The 20133-nt window shown below is 32.6% G+C and overlaps 1 protein-coding gene across 1 annotated transcript in view; it reads right to left on the bottom strand.

Annotated features, from left to right (window-relative positions):
- Positions 1-3484: 3484 nt before the first annotated feature.
- The window catches only part of LOC128225807 (multiple epidermal growth factor-like domains protein 10), a 34491-nt gene continuing 17842 nt past the window's right edge, over positions 3485-20133 (bottom strand). The window contains exons 9-10 of the mRNA XM_052935705.1: positions 4070-4303; positions 3485-3720 (exon numbers count right to left, since the gene is read on the bottom strand). Coding sequence (XP_052791665.1) covers positions 3485-3720; positions 4070-4303 — 470 coding nt within the window. The remainder of the gene's footprint in view (positions 3721-4069; positions 4304-20133) is intronic.

Genomic DNA, 20133 nt, shown 5'->3' on the forward strand with positions numbered 1-20133 from the left:
GGTAACACTAACTCTAGTGCGAATACGTTGAATCAAATCTGGTTCTGAAAGATACCGAGTTGCTTAAAATATGTTCTTAAAATAAATTGTTTCTTCTAAGGCAAGTTATTTAACATGTTATTTATTTCCATGCTTTTCGCTTGCCAAGATATTCTAATTGTTTTCCAAGAGTCTGTTACGATTCCTTGTATTTGTTGTCCGTTCGAAATATGTTATTTTCAGAGGTTATTATAACAAACGGGATTGATTAGTTGTAATTCATATACATATGATATTAAATGATGGGTTGATACTTTGGAAATACTCGAGAATATACTTTCGACACAGGTGAAGCCAATAAAGCAACAAAAATAATGCCAAAAAGCAGTGTATGAATTTATTATTGAATAAAAATCCGGTTTAGCATGGTGTAAAACATGTTCAACAAAACATGGCGGCTTCCGTAAATCATATAAGTAACCTAAAACATTGTTTTCACACTTGTGCAGTTCTTACATAGGACAACATGCCTTAAAAAGCCGCTGATGAAAATGAACATATTCAATTAAATGCAGTAGTGTACAGGTAGCCTTTCATTCTGTTTAAGAGTTAAAAGCAATCAAAATGAGGATGCATGAAATGTTTAAGATCATTTCCTTACAGCAATGTAATTATTTATTATAAATATGTAAATATTCGTTCTTAGCTTCGGTTACAGTTTTAAGTAACAATTGAATTCAAATGGGTTAAATGCTATAGGTTTTGAAATGTCTCTTATCACTCTTTTCGTATTATTCTCGCAGACTTGCTCCATGTTGTTGCTAAAATCCGTTGAACAGCAAATTAATGTGATATTTATAGTTATACGACATTCCATACGTTTTCAATTTTAAATTGTAACTTTAGCGTCGGATCAGGGCATGTCTGAGGAGATGATGAGGTATATATTAATGCTCGTTTAAAGTAAAACCAATGTTACGTTTTGGTTTTACCCCGGTCACGCAGTCACGGCAAGTTGAACGCTGGTCAAAATGTCTCGCATATTGTCAAAAGATTTTCTAACTTTTTATATAATATGGCAGAGATATCTTGTTTTGCATTCGATAAACTGTTCTGATAAAACTCTTAATCATTATTTACTGTGGCAATTAAACCACATGCTGCGACATGGCGGAATGCTGACAATAGATCGTCTCGCGCTTTCAACAAGGCAACGAGCAATACACGAGTTTTTACGAGTAGACCATGAATTAACAATAATCTTAATAAAAGCCAAATTTCATTTTGAACGCGGTTTTTTGCGAAACTCTTAAACTTAAAGGAAAGTACAAGTAACTATTTTTAAATATTATTGATTATAACGCCTAAATAATAATTTGAAAACACAAACACGCATGTTGTGCAAACCCTTATAGATACTGCCACAGTAACTGTTGATATTGACTTTTAATCAAATCATTTGGTTGCAATGGGCGGACTATTAAAAAGTAACACAACACAACGAACAAGATAGTCGGAAACTTTTAAACGTGAAATATTACACGGTGTGCTAATAAAAACAGTTCAAATGAAAAAGTTGTATCAAAACTTGTTAAAAATAATGCATATAGCAGTTTTTTTTTCATTACAATTTTAGAGCAGTAAAGATTTAAAAGTTAACAACGATGGCGTTATCACCGTTTATTTTTTTTAACAAAGTTCTTAACAATCGGCTCTCTGCTATATTGTACAGATGATAACCAATCCGATTCATTAAATTGTCGTACAAACTAAAGTCTAGTGTTGAGTTTTCCAATCTTCATTAAAGGAAATTGTTGTAGTAATTAGCATATTTATTCCATGTTGAAGTCACTGGTATATCAAATATACACTGGCCAGTATTTTGATTGTGTAATGAGTTAAACACGTAAGTCATTGAATGATAAGAAAACCGATCATCAATTCCATTAAAACAGACGTTTGATGAATTTATTAATATAAATATAGTTATTTTTATGGCGCTTATCAAATTGTGTTGATTGATTACGATATTTAAAGTCAAGTATACATATAAACAAACACTTGGTCAATGCGTAGAAGTAATGTAGTAATAAAACAAAAGTGTTGTATGTCATGCATGTTCTCTCTTACCATTATTTTACATTAAAGCTAGATAGTGAACACGTCTTTGTTGTAACAAGAACGGCTTGAACTTAAACCATTACCGATGACGATGAGCGGGAGTTCCTTATACAAATTGTGAAACAATATATATATATTACATACCTAAATTTGCCATTAAACACAATTCATTTATTCAAACATATTGGGAGAGTAAAAACATGAACCGGAAACTGATGTAGATAGTTATCAAATTTGGAAGTAGTACATCTAATATACACGGGCTTACATTTGGTCTGCGTAATTATGTAAGAACATCAGTCGATAAATTGAATATTAAACCTAACGATTTAATTAAATCAAAACACGCCATTGAATAGTTGACTGACTAATTTAAAAGGAGATTCACTCATAACGTAATTGATATGAGTATGGTATACTGGTATATTACATTTTCATTATGGCCATCGTTATTGACGGCTAAACACATTTGATTGTAAAGCATGATACTGCAGTGATGGGGAAGGTTGCAGAAGATGGGCGATAAGTTGTTAGAGATGTTAGTTATATAATTGAGGATCAGAATGGAGTTTTGTTCTATTATGTACAAGTATGCTATATAAAATGTTTCTGTTTTATGTCAAAAGCCTTTATAAATAAAATAAAACGCTTGTGTACAAGGGGTATATATTATGGTGTTAAAAGAAAGCGATTTATGTTGTGGTTTGAATTTTATGTACCATAATAACATATCGTTTGAAGGATCCTATTACGTATACAGTTTTGCTTTATAGCAAGTTAAAATAAAATATGCACAGGACCTTGGTAGGCTTGGCCTTTACAGTCAAAGGTTAACACTAATGAAACATTCAGCAAGTGTCGTTAAATTCATCGGTCTAATTAGTTCTTGTCATTTGGCATTAGTGTAAATTACCATGATTTATCAGTTAAACAGAAAAGTCAATTTAGATATTAACCAATTTAATCATGTGTGAAAAAGAGTGTTCTTGCCCTGCAATAAGATTTGAAATGACTGCTGTTGTTCTCTACTTGAAACATTTGTTTTAGTAAGTATGTAAGAAAATGGTACACTAAATGTTACTAATTTTATTCCTATGTTTTGATATTATGTTTTAACAGTTTAGATTGTTCCTTTCCAAAATGTTATTTAATTGGACAAAATGCTGTGATTGAGACGAAATATTTCCTTTCTATCTATTCTTTAAGGTGGTTAATATCCTTCGTTTGGTTGTATAACTTTAAAGATTCTTTCTAACATAAAACCTCTATCATAATGGTTATTGTGAATCTAAAGTGGCATTTGCATGTTCTTTTCATCTTAGTTTCAGTTCAATTAACTTTTTTGTAAACGGAAATGTTACAAATCGAATCATTTTTAATTACATCACTTGAAAATCATACCTGTTCCGTAGACTTCCACTTCGCAAAGAACTATTGGACGGCTTTGACCTGTAGAAGCATCTATTTGAAGGCGACAAAACCTTGCCTTGCGTTCTGCAACTGGTATATCAAATATACCGTCACTTGGATATACTGATGAGTCGTATGTCACCACATTGTCGCTGTTGTTCAAGGCACTTTTAGTCTCCGAAAGATGCACTTGGAATCCTTTAAGTTGAACTGGTGAAAGAAAACATCATTTAAGACTTTAATAAATACGCATGCAAATAGAAATATTCTACTTCGTTGTACCATATCCTAATTAAAAAATATGTTTCACAAGTTTCTCTTTTGGTTAGATTGTTGTAAATCCAGACATAAACAAAACTTCATTACAAGCTTACCGTTTAACAGATCAATTCAGTATCAAATGCTGCAGTGGCCGGAAGACATGCCAACCGGTTATTTGTAATTGTTCATTTTACAAGTTAAGAGACGTGGGATGAACAGTTCTTTGAATGATGTCCTCAATAAATACTGACGTAACTATTTTGACATTTCATTAAAATTATCGAAAAAAACTTATTACTGTCTGCTTCTCGTCCTTTTCTTCCAAAAACCTTTATCCCCTGGATGTTATAAACTTTTCCCAGGTCCACTTGCCACCAAGGGTATGAGCTATAACTTGACAAGCTATAGTAGTCTCCATTAACGACGGAACAGTTGTTTACGCCATCAACAGCATTATTTGCATTCCAAACGTCTCTATTAGTGGGGTTTGTATCAATGTATTGTGATGTGTTTTTATGTTCAGCAATGTTACCTGAAAGCAAAATGGTCATTTGAAGGTAAAATCAATCGAAAAAACTTGGGTCATAACGTGATAAAAAAGGAGATCTTGACCACTGTGGGGATAGTTGTTTACGCCATCAAAGCGAAGAAGGCCTTCAAAAATGAAGCATAATATTGTAATTTGTTTTTGTGATCATCAATGTTAAATAGAATGTTACGTTCTTGATTTTTTAATCGCAAGTAGTGTGTAACATTGGGACAACAGCGCAAGTTTACGCATTTTAAGAGCTTCTTAAAAGCATGTCTCAAAAATTCTTGAACAATCCCTATGATCCTCATGTTAGATACTGCTACCCTGCTTATCCTAACGTACTTAAACCATCAACTTCACCGCTCACTAATGAGTTTTGCCATATATCCTCCAAGAAAAAAGTAAAATGGAAATACTTATTGATATCCGTGTTTGTGTTATGCAAAACGAATAAGTATACTAAATTGATTTTAAAATATATTTAAAGGAAAAGTGCATGAGTAAAAACATACTTCCAGTATTGATTATATATAACATTTAAATTTATTCCAATAGCCCGAAATTATATTGCCAGTTGCCTCCATTGTCGAGAGGTCTATGTGATTGGTAAAACATGTAGTTATATGTCGGTCGTGGAACTATTTCAGTGTCTGTAAAAGTTTAAACATACAGAAAACAGTGACGCGCCGATAGTGATTTACCGCAGGTTAAGGCATGCACATGAAAATAACGCCGGAATCGTGATTTCTAACAAGTTAAACTAATAACATTCTTTTCAATAGTTAATTTGCTCAGTTAAGCATGCGAGATCACACAAAGTTAAACATCTTTAAAAAAACTGGATCTTGAATGTATAAAAATAGCCTTAATAATCAGGGAAGTATGAACTCACGTTGTAGGAACACACATTGTTTGACATTTAATTCATAATAAATAAGAAAACTTTTTTGTTTAATTAAAGAAGTAATTTAATATAAATTTCGAAATATGAAACCAAAACTCAATTAAACAATTATGTTAAACAAATGAAAAACTACATGCCACAGTCATCTTTTAAATTATAAATACCTTTTATAAGTATTCTGGGAAGACTAATAGCTTTTTCATGTGCCATTGAATTCATTAATGTATCATAATAAAATCCATTGTTATGCCAAACTTTGGAGCAGTAAATATTTCAACGCTTAATTAACAAAATAGACAAGATTTCAATAAACAATGAATTATTGATAGAAGACATATAACATACCAGAAACGACGAAATAATAACTGTTAAAGAAATGGATAATAAGGATAAAAAAGTTATCATATCTAAGGACTACGTTTGTTATAATCAATTACATTGTTCAGGGTAGAAATAAGACTTGTTGTGTGTGTTAACTACTCCAGTCATATTACAGGACACCAAAAGACATAAGATTAAATTGTTCCCATTACATATTTTCAAAGAGAGTATAAGAACATTTGCACTGACCAACTTATAAATACAGATTTTTACAATTTCGCATTTTAAGAACCATATGATTTTATTCATTTAGACAGATCAGGTAACGCAGTTGAAAGAATTATAATATAATTGTATAAATGATATTTCCTGAGAATCACAAAGCAACCAACCAGGCAGCAACAAGTCACCAACTATTTTAAAACACGACGTTTTGCTATCAGTTTATGATTAAAATAAACAGTTAATTATGTTCTGAAATAAACAAACAAGATAAATATTTTATCTGAAGTTTTGACATTCATGAAAATAAAATAAAAAATCAATCAATATGGCGACTTCCAGAAAACACATTGTGTCTCTAATATTGAAAATTTGATGTTATTATCAAAGGAATATTAAGAGTAAATGTGTTGTGACCATGCTCGAAGTCATTATTTATCAGTCCCTTTACAACATACTTATCAATCGTTCAATTAAAAAACGTGTACAGGATACTGATAGCTATAATATTTCGCAGATGGTTGTTATTTTGCGGATGAAATTCAAATGATAAATATAGACTTCGAGCATGCATTGGTCTTAACTCATTTACTGTAAATATTAACATTTAATTTCCAAAAGTTGATTCTCCGTTGTTATTTTCAAACTGAGGTCAAACGATGTTATCTCTTTTAAATGAAGACTTATATTGAAATGGCATAATTTGACTGTGAAATGTTTATCATGATGATAAAGTCTTTTTGCTGAAAGGCTATCTTTTTATTCAAGTTATGTTACTCATGACTAGAATATGACCCGATGACATCAATGATGTAGAAGGCAACCATAACTCAAAAGAAATATGTCTCATTGTTTGGTCGGAAATAATGTTTCAAAGTATCACGACGGAGATTCCACGTGACCAAATGGTTGGTTTCAGTTCAAAGTGGCGTATCCAGCAGGCTCAATCGGAGACGAAACTCAAGTTAATACATATAGTTAAAAATAGTTTCTTGAATTTTAAAGATTCCCGATCACATGCTTGCAAATCTAGTGATTATAAGAATATACATGCTTCCCTTTATTTTTTACCGTTTTTGAGAACACTTGCAGATTTAGCGGAAAATGAGGGAATAGTTTGGAAAAGATGTCTTACACACTCAAGTTTTGTTTTAATATTACAGGTGCTTTCATTTGTGAACAAATAGATAAAAGATAACCGTTCGTTTCTTTAATTTTCAAAAATCAATCATAATAAATGTCTAAATACAATTGTAAATAATTGGTTTGGTGTTGTGTCATTGGCTTTGACCCTATACCATTGAACGGGGTTTTATGTTTAAACGCTCGACTATTGGACTTGTTTATGTAGTTTTTGATAAAAGTCTAAATATAACATAGACGTATGTGTAAGTTTTTTTTTCAGAAAAAAAAATGGATCAAGATGGTGATTACGGAAAATTTGGCAGTCCTTATTAAGCCTCTAATTCATTTAAAAGTCACTTCCTATATTTTGCGACAAATTTGACGTAATGTTTTAAAAATTGCCACACATTTTCTATTGTTATGTCCAGTATTATTTTGTTGACATTTTTTAACATAAACATACCATACTAATATGTATAAAGCCAATTTTACAATTAACCATGGATAGTCAGCGGTCACAATATTCACTGAGCTGTACGGCTAATTGTTAGAATATGTTAAGATAAACATGGTAGTTGTATGTAACCTCGGGATCACATGGACATTTATATTTCGGAACCTGCTTAAAGCGGTCTCAAAATATGTAATCTTGCTCTGTGATCCCCATGTTACATACTACTATAGTTTTTCAAGTAATTAAATTTGTAATAAGCATGAACAATCATACTTGAGTTTGATTATAAATAAATATGTATATACGAACCTATATCATTTCCTTTTATAAAGTGCAACGAATGTATCATCAGAAAAGTCCAAAAGACAACCCGCTGCAATAACAATATCATGAATTTAGCAGAAGAGACTTTTCGTGCAACGTAGAAACAACAATTCTAAAACATTACATATTATAATGAGTACAGTCAAAGATATTTGAATAAATTTTCATCTTTATTTATAATGGTGATACATAACCATCAAGTGTAGTGGGAAAGGGGTTTTTCTTTATTGTGTGCATGTAAATTATCTTCAAATCGTGAACGTCAATAATGAACGATAAGGTTCTCGTATTAAGTTTACTTCTCTATCAGATTAACCGAGTGTCGAGGGTCTGATAACAAATTATGTCAAACTTTTCGTAGAGGGATTACTTGATGATGCTTTTAACAAGCCATTATCCGAACCAATATATTGAAATCCTTATATATCCATATAACATTTTACAAGTGGCCGTTGTTTGTTTTGTCTTTCAAATAGGCAGTTTTGCCAAGTTGGATGCAATAAAGAAGTTTAATTGATTGTGTTCTCAACCTTCTCATGCCCCTGTCTTCCTGTGTTGATTTGCGACACTTTGCTCTTTTATAAATATGTCAATTTTATATCGCCATAATTTGATTGCGTATTGATAATAATTATTATAGAGAAAACCTAAGATAGAGACATAGTATATGAATATGTAGATATATACCATATTGTCCGTTTTGTAGTAGAACTAAAATATGTATGCTGTAATAATTTATCATTGTAAATATATACTTTTTATCAGGACATATGAAAGGTTTGATCATCTATGTAACTATAAACTTAACCCTAGATCACCTTCTAAATGAGGTCATCCTTCCAAAACTGTTCATTAAGAATGGACGATAAGTTAGTTCCTTATTCCTTATTCCTTTTTCGAATAAGGAATAGGGAACTGGTTCATTATTCCTTATTCAAAATAAATAATTGTAGATATGCATAAAATGACTTCTTTGGTATGTGTTTCGTAATTTCATAACAATTAAATAACTAGTTCCGTATTCCTTATTCAAGCTCGAATAAGGAACTTTAATTAAAACATTATTTTCAAATAACTATGCAGGATTGGTCTAAATAAAAAGTTTACAGAAATGCATTGTCTATTTAAGAGAGTTATAGTGCTTAAAGTGCTTTAAAACGCTCCAAAATCCGAATAAGTTGCATAATTTACGAAAAATACTTAATGCTTAATTTGCTCATTTATTGAAGAAATATCAAAAATTGATCTTATTAAACAATTTGAATAAATGCATTGACTTATTTAAAGGGATGGAGAAATTCAATTACTTTATAACGCACACTAAGTCGAATAAGGAATAAGGAACTAGTTCCCTATTCTTTATTCAAACTTGAATAAGGAACAGAAACGGTGAATTTTCAACTTTTGAAGGAAGACATTTTTTGATCAATTAACTACGGTGGCACAGAGGAGACATGTGTATGTTTTTAGTTATCTCGTGCGCACGAGTAACTAAGTCGTGCGCACGAGATACTTAAGTCGTGCGCACGAGATACTATGTCGTGCGCACGAGTTACTAAGTCGTGCGCACGAGATACTAAGTCGTGCGCACGAGATACTAAGTCGTGCGAACGAGATACTTAAGTCGTGCGCACGAGATACTATGTCGTGCGCACGAGTTACTAAGTCGTGTGCACGAGTTACTAAATCGTGCGCACGAGATAATTAAGTCGTGCGCACGACATATTTAGCCAATCAGAATACACTTTACATACATTAATTGTTGTTTTTTTATATTATAATCATATTACATTATAATATATTGTCTACCTCTATTCACATGTATAATGTGTTAAGCGTAATAAAAGAAAGAAAAATGAAAACGGCTGATAGCAGAAACGATTTTATCCTATAATATTTTAATGCAGTGTTAACGTATGAAGAAATTCGGTTTCGTTTAGGCGATCAACATAAAATACACATATCACTCAGACATTTACATACTTAGAATGTTACGCGGATGAATGTTGGGACGAAGAATCTGTGGTGAATCTCTGTGCTGTGGTTGACTTTATTAGCAACGCAATTGAACATTCTGGACCTCTGCATGGATACCGAGTCATGCGCCAACGTTGCATTGTCAATGGTTTACGGGTTCGGGCCAACGATGTTGCTACCATCCTTCGTATATGCGACCCTCGGGGTAAATTAAATGTGACAGCGTGAAGCTAACACCTTTAAAATCTACCTTTAATTTTCCAAAACGTATACTGAAAATAATATTAGCTTCTGACGTGTGATGGTGGCGGTGGTGGTGATGGTGGTGGTGGTGGCCGGTTTACTCATTTGGGCGTGTGGAGGACGTATACATATTATGATTTGCAATCAAACATAGAGCGTATACATTATATTTTAGTTTCAAGGCCAGGGATTTTATTTAACAGTGATGCGAGGTGTGTTCCAGAATTAACAGGAATTCCCCCTATTTATGTGTCGATTAGTCAGCAACACCACTTCTATCGTTTATATCCCTTTCAATTGATCCTCTGGAATGTCGCACAATAATCAAGTTGTGTTATTCTTTCCCTTTTATTGCATCACCAAAAATCTTAATTGGTGATATTCCTGCTGACAACACAACTTGATTATTGTGCGACTAATTATCTTATTTAAAGTCCATTTTGATTGGCTAATTATGTCGTGCCTTTTACTTAATAATCTCGTGCGCACGACTAAGTAACTTGTGCGCACGACTTAGTATCTCGTGCGCACGTCATAGTATCTCGTGCACACGACTTAATTATCTCGTCCGCACGACTTAGTATCTCGTGCGCACGAGATAAATAAAAACATACACATGTCACCTCTATGCCACCGTAAATAACTATGCAGAAGTGGTCTACATATAGGTTCAAAATATCTTTCACTGACAATTTTACTTGTCACACAAGTAGTGGCATTTCTATTAATTTTGTTAAGCTTAATAGTTCATAAAAATTGAATCGGATTGGATAAGGCCCTTACAAATTCAACCGTCTGCTTTAATATTTGGTATTTCCAAATTCACGCGTGGGAGTAGAATGTTTCCACCAAGTTAAACTAATAAAATGAAGACATATTAGATAATGTGAACACATTAACATTTGAAAACGTCAAAAGCAGGTAAAACACATAATTGCAAAGACAGTGGTAATTATTCAAAAGCGTATACTTACCAGAACATGCGCCATTAATACACACCAGCTTCTCTTAAACAATATTCCTATTATCCAGCAACACATATCAAATGTACCATATTCGACAAGGAAGTTTACACATTACCGCTATCAGCCGCAAATATTTAAAGCTGAACATCAACTTAAACTTACTGATAAAAACTGAAATAAATGGACCGACCATACCATGGCCTCTAAACGCCAGCTTCACCACTTTACGGTGGTGCAAAGAAAAAGAGCTGTCGACACTTCCGTGGTGGAGCTGTGCCCTATGTTTACATGGACAAACGACAGTATGATTTGTTATGATACTTATAGTTATATGGTAAAATTAACAGCACCTAGCCATTTGTTTTCGAAATAGTTTTCAGTAAGGTTAAGGTAATTCGCGTAGAGTTTTGTTTCCCTAAGTAGTATGCATAACCAGCCTAATTTTCAATGAATGATAATCATAGCAACTGTTGTATTCATTCCAAAAGCGTTTACTTTTTATATTACTTCAAGCGCAAAACATACTCGATAGCGCCACCACTAGGGCAACAGCGCCACCACTTTTATAAGCATGTGCATTTTTCCTTTTTAAGAAGTGCTTATCAGTTTTGTTGTGTTCCGGCATAGGTACTTTACATAACAGTTATGTTTGCATGCGTGATAAAGTTCTTACGGGGTGTGTAAGCACCGAAATGTACTTGCTATGCAAGCAGATCTCAAAATATGCACAAGTCCGATTCGGGAGAAAAGCTCCTGACACCACAGTTTGCTCAATATTGAAACGAAATAGTAACCAGCCTACAGTAAAAGTGTTCTTACACGGTACCACATTCTACGATTTTCGAAATATGTCCGTTAAATGAAATTATCAAATAAAACATAAATCATACTCACGTTTGTTCATGTAAACATAGGGCACAGCTCCACCACGGAAGTGTCGACAGCTCTTTTTCTTTGCACCACCGTAAAGTGGTGGAGCTGGCGTTTACAGGCCGTGCATACCCTCCTTTGCTTTATCTTAATATTTAGGATTGAAATACCGTAAAGATATAAATAAACCCAAAACGTATCCTGTTCAAGGCTGGTAAATGTAAATACACTATTTTAAAAATTAAGGATTTGATTTTCTCTTTCAATTTAGATATTTAATTATGTGTGTCATAACAATCAGTGTGTCCATACCACGTGATACATTGCGTCATAAATGCTACATCGAAAGGCAAATTTTTTGCTTCGAATGAAGACTTTAAACAAAGATTACTTCACTATTTGTTCACCATTTTAAATAAAACATAGCGCAGTCTACGCGGCTTACGGAACCCCGCCTTCGGTCTTTAATAAGAGTTTGATTGAGAATCACTTCGACAAACCTTTTCACAATGCGACCGTTTGACGGAGCACTGTCGAAACATTATTTTGAGAACAGGTTTGTCGAAGTGTTTGATGAAACTAATGACCTCATCAAGTTTTGGTAATAATACAAATGCGGGGCTTTTTAAGCGGCTTAGACTGCCCTTTTTTACTTAAAATGGTGTTGTAAATGAAAAGTTATCTTGATTTAAGTCTTCATTTTTGCCTTCCGACGTGGCATGTATGACGTCATTTATCACGTGGTATACACACGTTGACAATACCAGGGGTGTGTTTCAGATAGATTTCACGATCTGCCATTAGTAATAGTGAACGATCATAATAACGACCAGCTTTACGATAATCATAAAGGAGTTTCAGACACGAGACTAGAGTGAAATGACGTCACTTCATATTAACCCTGTCATTCACTTTTAATTTCGTTTTTTTTTCGTTTCATTAATGCATTATGATTAATTATTTTTATTATTATTATTATTATTATTATAATTATTATTATTATTATAATTATTATTCTTTAATTATTACTATTATTGTTATTATGTTTATATTATTATTATTATTATTATTATTATTATTATTATTATTATTATTATTATTATAATTATTATTATTATTATTATCATTATTATTATTATTATTATTATTATTATTATTATTATTATTATTATTATGAACATAATTATTATTGTGAACATAATTATTATCATTATCATTATTATTATTATTATTATTAGTAGTAGTAGTAGTAGTAGTAGTAGTAGTAGTATATTAATTATTATTATTATGATATGTTGATAACATTTTGATGATACTAAAAACTGAAATGATTTAGAATGAAAAAAAACTACAATATACATCCATCGTATTGGAGGGGATGGATAACCATACAACCCAGTCTCGGAATCTAGTAACATATAATTATGAATTGCACTGGTGTTCGGGAAATTTCCCGATGACAACTTTTCAGTCCAAAAACATACGACATCAAAATTGGTGCTTGCCAGTGACTACTTCGGTATCGTAATGAAATAGTTTCTGCAAGGGAACCCGACCAAGACAATATTTTGTAGTTACATAATGGAAATCTGAAATTTCAAGCTAAAATAACGATGTGTTTCTAAAAACCCATTGGAAAAAAGTAAACAAAAATCGATTGGTCAGCTTTGTCATGATTATTTCAGATAGAATCCGCATCGGCGTCGGATAGCACCCAAAATTGCCGAATATTGCCGGAACGAATTCGCTATATAATTCATCATCACCGTGCAACAATAACGTTAAATGTTGGTAATCGGTCGTTGGTTTACGATCAGTATTAACGATGAAGCAGGTGCACGATGTTTATCTGAAACGCTGCCAATCGGTAATTTTGGTCGATTACCAAATTTCGCAAACGATCACAGTAACGATGATCACTGTAACCCACCCTGGTATCTTTACTATCTCAATCATTATAACATTGCATTGAATTGCTGATACTTTAGTTTTGAGAATATAATATACATGCTATTTTCTTTACGTTATCGAATTGTTGTTTATAAAATCTAAGGAATCGTTTGCTGTCTAATCTATATATGAAAAGCCGTGCATGTATTTTGTAACTATATTCATCATTTGTATTTTCTTTCAAATTGACATTGAAGCTTATTTCTTGTTAACACAACGTTTATTTAAAGATGCACTTTTACTCCCAAGAAAAAATTACCACAATTAATAATATTGTTTTAATATTTCAAACAGGTTTAATTTAATGCCAAAAACAATGGTTCTTATGAAGGATGCCGAGTTTAATTTGAAAGAAATGAGCAAAAAATACGCTATCTATACGTTGTGAGACTATAGTAGACTACAGTAAATCTTTTAGCTGTCACCAATCATCTATTATTTTTTGCGCTCTCTGCTACGGTTACAATCTTGTTATCAGTAGGTAATATTTTCCATAAATGGATTATTTAATAAGTAGTTTAACTTGTATAAGTCAAAATCTATGTTTATCAGTCCAAATTTATGTTTGTTATACATTGTGTATGTATTGATTTTGAATAAGAATGTCGCTTTAAGCTTGAAATATGTTTTTTTTTTTTTTTTTTTAAATTTAAAGCATCATTAGATACAAGACTTCTTAATGATTACCAAATTTGTTTTGCAGAGAAAGCAACAAACATTACATGTAATTAGAATTTACATTAATCTTTGATATTTGTTGTTCAATGTTCCTTTAAACAAAGGGATAATTGGGTAATTTTGCTTCATTTACTTTTTCAAATCAGGGCACTCGCGAACATAAATATGAAAGTATTAAGACAAGCTAAGTTTTAAAGTTTTGTCAATCAAGAAAGGAAGTGCTTAGGTGGCCTAACAACTAAAGACTTATGCTATGTCATAGTAGTCATTATACTCAGAAATGCTGTTATAATAATGAAGCAACCAATGAACGTACAAACCAAACGTGCAATTGTTTTGTATCGATGAAAAGCAATAGTCATAATTAACAGTTTCAAACGTCTGTTTAAACTGACCTGTATATTACATATTTTTTATATTTCTGGAGCTATAGATTATCTCCAACATTTGTTACATTAACTCAAACGTGACCGATTTGTATTACAATGTATAAGGCTTTTTCCGCACATACTTTAACGGTTTTTACATCAAACATTTCGAAATTAGTTTATTTTATGGTTACTATTTAATGGTTTTATCGCTTCGAGTTGTTTGGGTAAACCTATGTCAAGTGCGATTTATCGTTTCGCAAACAACGAGAAGTTATACAAATCCACTGACTACCTAAGTGATGTAGTATTTCATTTGCTTCATATCTTTCAAGTATTTTAAAAATGAAAGTCGTCTTTGTGTACAGATTGGAATGCATTGGAAGGTTTATAATAAATGCATATGTTATTTATTTATTTATCTGTTTATGACCTTAAACAAACAGTCTGGGAATGTTAGCGAATGCTGCTTTGAAGTGCATTACAAATACATGTTGTGTGATATATAAAGGACTAAACGATATATGACGGAACAGAACAAGGACGATACACTTGTACTTCACTTACGGTTCGGTTACGTACCAGCTCTCAAATAAAGTATAAGCAAACACTGATAAATTAAATGTGAAAGGCAACAATATGAACTATTTAAACTGACAGATTTAAAGTCTTAATGTTTCATATCCCCGTATCACAATATTCAAGGAGTGATCAAACGGAAAAATATTCTCATAAATCCGGATGCATTTTATTGGCATATCAATTCGTTTGTACAATTAGGTAAACACTCGGACCTGATTTCCTCATCCTTTTATTTTACATAACCTAATGTGAAATGATTTTTGTTTTTGATACGACTTATTTCTTAAAATAGCCTGACCTTGACACAAGTCATCACTATTAAAGTGGACAATACATTATTTAATGTAGTTCAGTTTCATGGAGATGTGCGTTCAAGAGTGTTAAAGATAATTCATTGAAAAGGATTTCGCATGACGGACAGATAACACTCGCAAAAACTAACCACATTGTTTACTTAGTACAAGCTGCGGCTGATGTTGTACTTAAAACGTTTGTTTACACATGACTCGGATGTTTGCAACGGGACTGAAAGCATTTCATATGCGTTTACTTTTCAAACTAAAACAAAATTTCTATGCGCTTTGTTAACGCGCAAAACATTGACCAGTTGTTGCTCTACCATGTTCGATGTGCGATTTACGGGTGCAAAGTTGTAAAAATGACCTCATCAATGTAAATCGGCTTAAATATTTCAGTCTATGTCAAATATAAAAGAAATATAATATAAACTCCATACGTGTTTTGAAAGCGTCATTATGGATTGTATTCAATTTTTGCCTTTTCGACCTTATTTATTAGATCCCACTGAAAATATACGTAAGCGTATCGCGTATGTTTTCGGCATTGTCCGTCCGTGCTACAGTTCCTCCTATGGTCACCATGCCATACGCGCATTCACATAATTAATTTGACGAAATATTTGCAATCATATCGAGCAGACGTGCAAAGATATGTTGCAGATCCCTGTCTTTAAAGCCAAGGTCACTTGTTTGAGTCAAATGCCAAATCAATCCGCTATGTAACTACTCAGCCGACGGACATATTAAGAACACAGCTTAGTGAATGGTGCATCATTACGAGTCGACATGCAAAGCGCATGATCCAGGATAAAACTTATGAGGTCTAGTTCACACTTCGTCAGTACGCCAATTTTATATCCGCCTAGTTAGCATTAGCAGCTGCAGCAGCAGCAGCAGTGGTAGTAGTAGTAGTAGTTGTAGTAATAGTTGTAGTAATAGTAGTAATAGTAGTAGTAGCAGCAGCAGTAAGAACATCAGCAACAGAAGCAGCACTAGTAGTAGTAGTAGCAGTAGTATTTCGCGCTTGTCGTCTAAGTCAATTGACTGCTGGGCTTGTCCCTGTAGTTTACATTGTTGAAATTAGAAAAAAAACACATTACAATCAATTTATTTTTGTAATTATGTAATTAAACAGTTCAAGATGTGCGCATTGTTAACCTAGTCTCATAAGACTAAACTATACTTTAAATGCCTTGGTAAGTCTCGTCTATTTTTATTTAAACAATTCGTTTATAAATACTGTATTAGTCTTAAATAATATTCTCACGTAAAGCAAAAGGTCCTTTACATAGAGACTACCTAACAAGTCTAATATATTAACCTGTTGCTGATGTACTGTATAATGACATATTGAATTTTATGTTTTGCCGTATTATAGAACTTATTGAATTTCTAGCATTTAAAACACCTTCCAAACTTCATGTACTATAAGAACCCCTCCTCGATGTTCCCATTGTTAGAAACACACGAATTATGTGCAGTCTGTATTAACAAAAGTCTATTAATGAGCTACATAATACATGTCACCTATTTTAACACAAACTCTTTTGATAATCCTTGATCAATATTTGCTATATGCTTCATAAAAAATAAACTAATGAATAGTTTGGATTAAAATTTGGGCAAAAAAACGCACAAGAATGAAGTTTGTACTATAAGGCTGAACGGTTTATAGAGTCAAAAAATATTTCATGTCGACCCTTGCTACATATAAACGTTTACCGTTGATAACCTTAAGTTCGGTCAAGCAATTAAAACTACATACTCAGTGTGTGTATACCATGTGATAGATTGCGTCATAAATGCTACGTCGGAAGGCAAGATTTTGCCTCGGATGAAGACATGAAACAAAGATAACTTCACTATTTCTTCACCATTTTAAATGTCTACGCCGATTACGGAGCCCCGCCTTGGGTTTTTTACCTGAGTTTGATTGAGAGTTTCGTTTTTTAAAACGATTTGACAAACCTTTTCAAAGTACGGCCGTTTGACGGAGCACTATCAAAACAATATTTTGGAAACAGGTTTGTCAAAGTGTTTGATGGAACTAATTAACTTATCAAACTTCTGTAATAACACAAAGGCGGGGCTCTGTAAGCGGCATAAACTGACCTTTGTTTTATTTAAAATGGTGTAGTAAAACAAAAGTTATTTTTGATTTAAGTCTTTATTTTAGGAATAATTAAACGAATTCAATATTTTAAAACGATCCTTTTTATCGCCAAAAAAATAAATTGTTAGATTTTGAAACAGATATATGCTAATGACCGTATAAATGTTTCACATAATGTCAATAAAAGACATATCATTACACCACCTTCAATGTAAGAAATCTGGACGGGGTGCAACTCTATCATCAGACTGAATTTGCGCTGAGTGAACTAAAAACACAACTCATTATACTTTTAGTCTTTATCTTGTTTCTGCCCGAGAAACACGGAAGCTGTAAACCTAGCTGAAGTACACTAAGCGTTATCAAAAGTCAAACAAACAAGATCTCATAAATGTGATTAAGAGGGTTAAACATGCCACTTAAATGTTAACAGCTCTTGCTTAGCATCATAAATATTTCAAAAAGTAATAAATTCTGATTAATTATTTGAGTTAATAAATCGACGGACTAAATTAAGTTAATTCAGGTATGTATGTGATTTAATTGCTATTTTTCCTCAATATGTTAAGGCTCTATTTATCACACAGAGGCGGGAACGAAACGATTATAAAAGGTTTTGAGAAATATGTTAATTATTATTCCTTAAAAGTGCGCTCTCACAGATTGAACGTTTTGACAACTTTTTTAAATTTTTGTCTTGGAACGAGCACATTTTGCCTAAATATCTGCAAACTAGTGTATAAAGACTGCCGATAAAAGATCAAATCGCAGAGTGTCGTATTTCTGTTCCAAATTTGATGTTTTATGCATTTTTCTTAAACCGTTAGTAACGGTTTAAGCCATAAAACATCAATTTTGGAATGGAACTATGAAAACCTGCAATCTGATCTTTTGTCAGCAGTCTTATATCACTGATTTGCAGATATTTACACAAAGAGTGTTTCATTCTAAGACAAAAAATAAAAAAAGTTGGAGAAACCGTAAATCTGTGAGAGTGCAGCTTTAAGCGATCTTGTTTAGTGCACATTCTCGTTGAGGGATTAAACTCCATTATACATAGTTAAATCATGGTAGATCGCTTTTGGGATTGACCTTCCGTTTACATCTGAAGAGAACTTGCATAGATTTAGATCACATGTCACTTAATATTTCAGGTCATACGACAATGAAGGACATAGAAGGAGTTCATTTAAAGCTGCACCCTCACAGATTGAACGTTATGACAACTTTCTTTATTTTTTGTATTGGAACGAGCATTATTTTGCGATAATCAATGGGAACGAGTTATATGAGACTGCTGACAAAAAATAACATCGCCGATGTTTATATTTAAGTAAAAAAATAATATTTTTTGCATTTTTTTAAACCGTTAGTGACGGTTTAAGCCAATAAACATTAATTTTCGAACGGAAATATGAAAATCTACGATCTGATTTTTGTCAGCAATCTTATATCATTGGTATGCAGATATTTACGCAAAGATTTGCACTTTCCAAGACAAAAAAAAAAAACTTGTAAAACTGGTAAATCTGTGAGAGTGCAGCTTTAAAGGTGTTTGAATACATGAAAGAAATGACCTGTGCCCGGCTTATTCCTTTTTCATAAGTTTAAAACGAGAATAAAACACGTCGAGCTACTCTGCTCTGAAAACTCATAAACATTATACCATTGACGAATGGAAAAACTGTGGACAATCCAATCCAAGCCTTTTCGATTGAGAGTCCGATTGTCAACGATGTACATACTACTATTACCCTTAGAAATGAATAACGGTTTTGTTTGAAAGGTCAACGTTAATTTGGATTATCGCTTAAAAGAAAATGTGTGCCCCTGATAATGGAAGAGATTCTATAACACAACTGAAATTGATGCTATAGGCACGAAGTTCAACTCCACTAATGTATATTAAACGTGTTTTTCCATGAACGAAACAATAAACGGTTTGATTTGTTTATATTTTAAGAAATGGATGGGACTTGAGCTTTGTCTTTCGAGCTTTCAAGAGATGTCCGAGCTTTTGTACAACCCATTCACGCACTTTTCCTTCATATGTCCTTCATACCAAACGTGACCAAGACTCGTCAAGAATAAATAAGTGCTGGTAAGACCGGAATATTATCTTTAAAGGAACCTTTCCTGATAAACATTATATATGTATGCTTTTATAACGCACACAAACTCAAATTACTACAAATGCGGATTTTTTAAATTAGATAAAATATAGATGAAACTTTGTCAAAGAGTATACCCTGTTGTTTGGCAAGCCAACCAGTCCAACTATGAGTTAAAAAATAAGCGCACCGTGACTTTCCGTCATTATGCAAATGCGGTCTTTCCGGTAAGGATTAAAATAGCTACAATCAAATTTTCAGAAATGATATTACCGCCTTTACAGTCATGTACGCATATTTTATACCACACAGATGCACCTAACT

This window comes from Mya arenaria, chromosome 3 (assembly GCF_026914265.1).
Source record: "Mya arenaria isolate MELC-2E11 chromosome 3, ASM2691426v1".
In the NCBI taxonomy this organism is placed as follows: Eukaryota; Metazoa; Mollusca; class Bivalvia; order Myida; family Myidae; genus Mya; species Mya arenaria.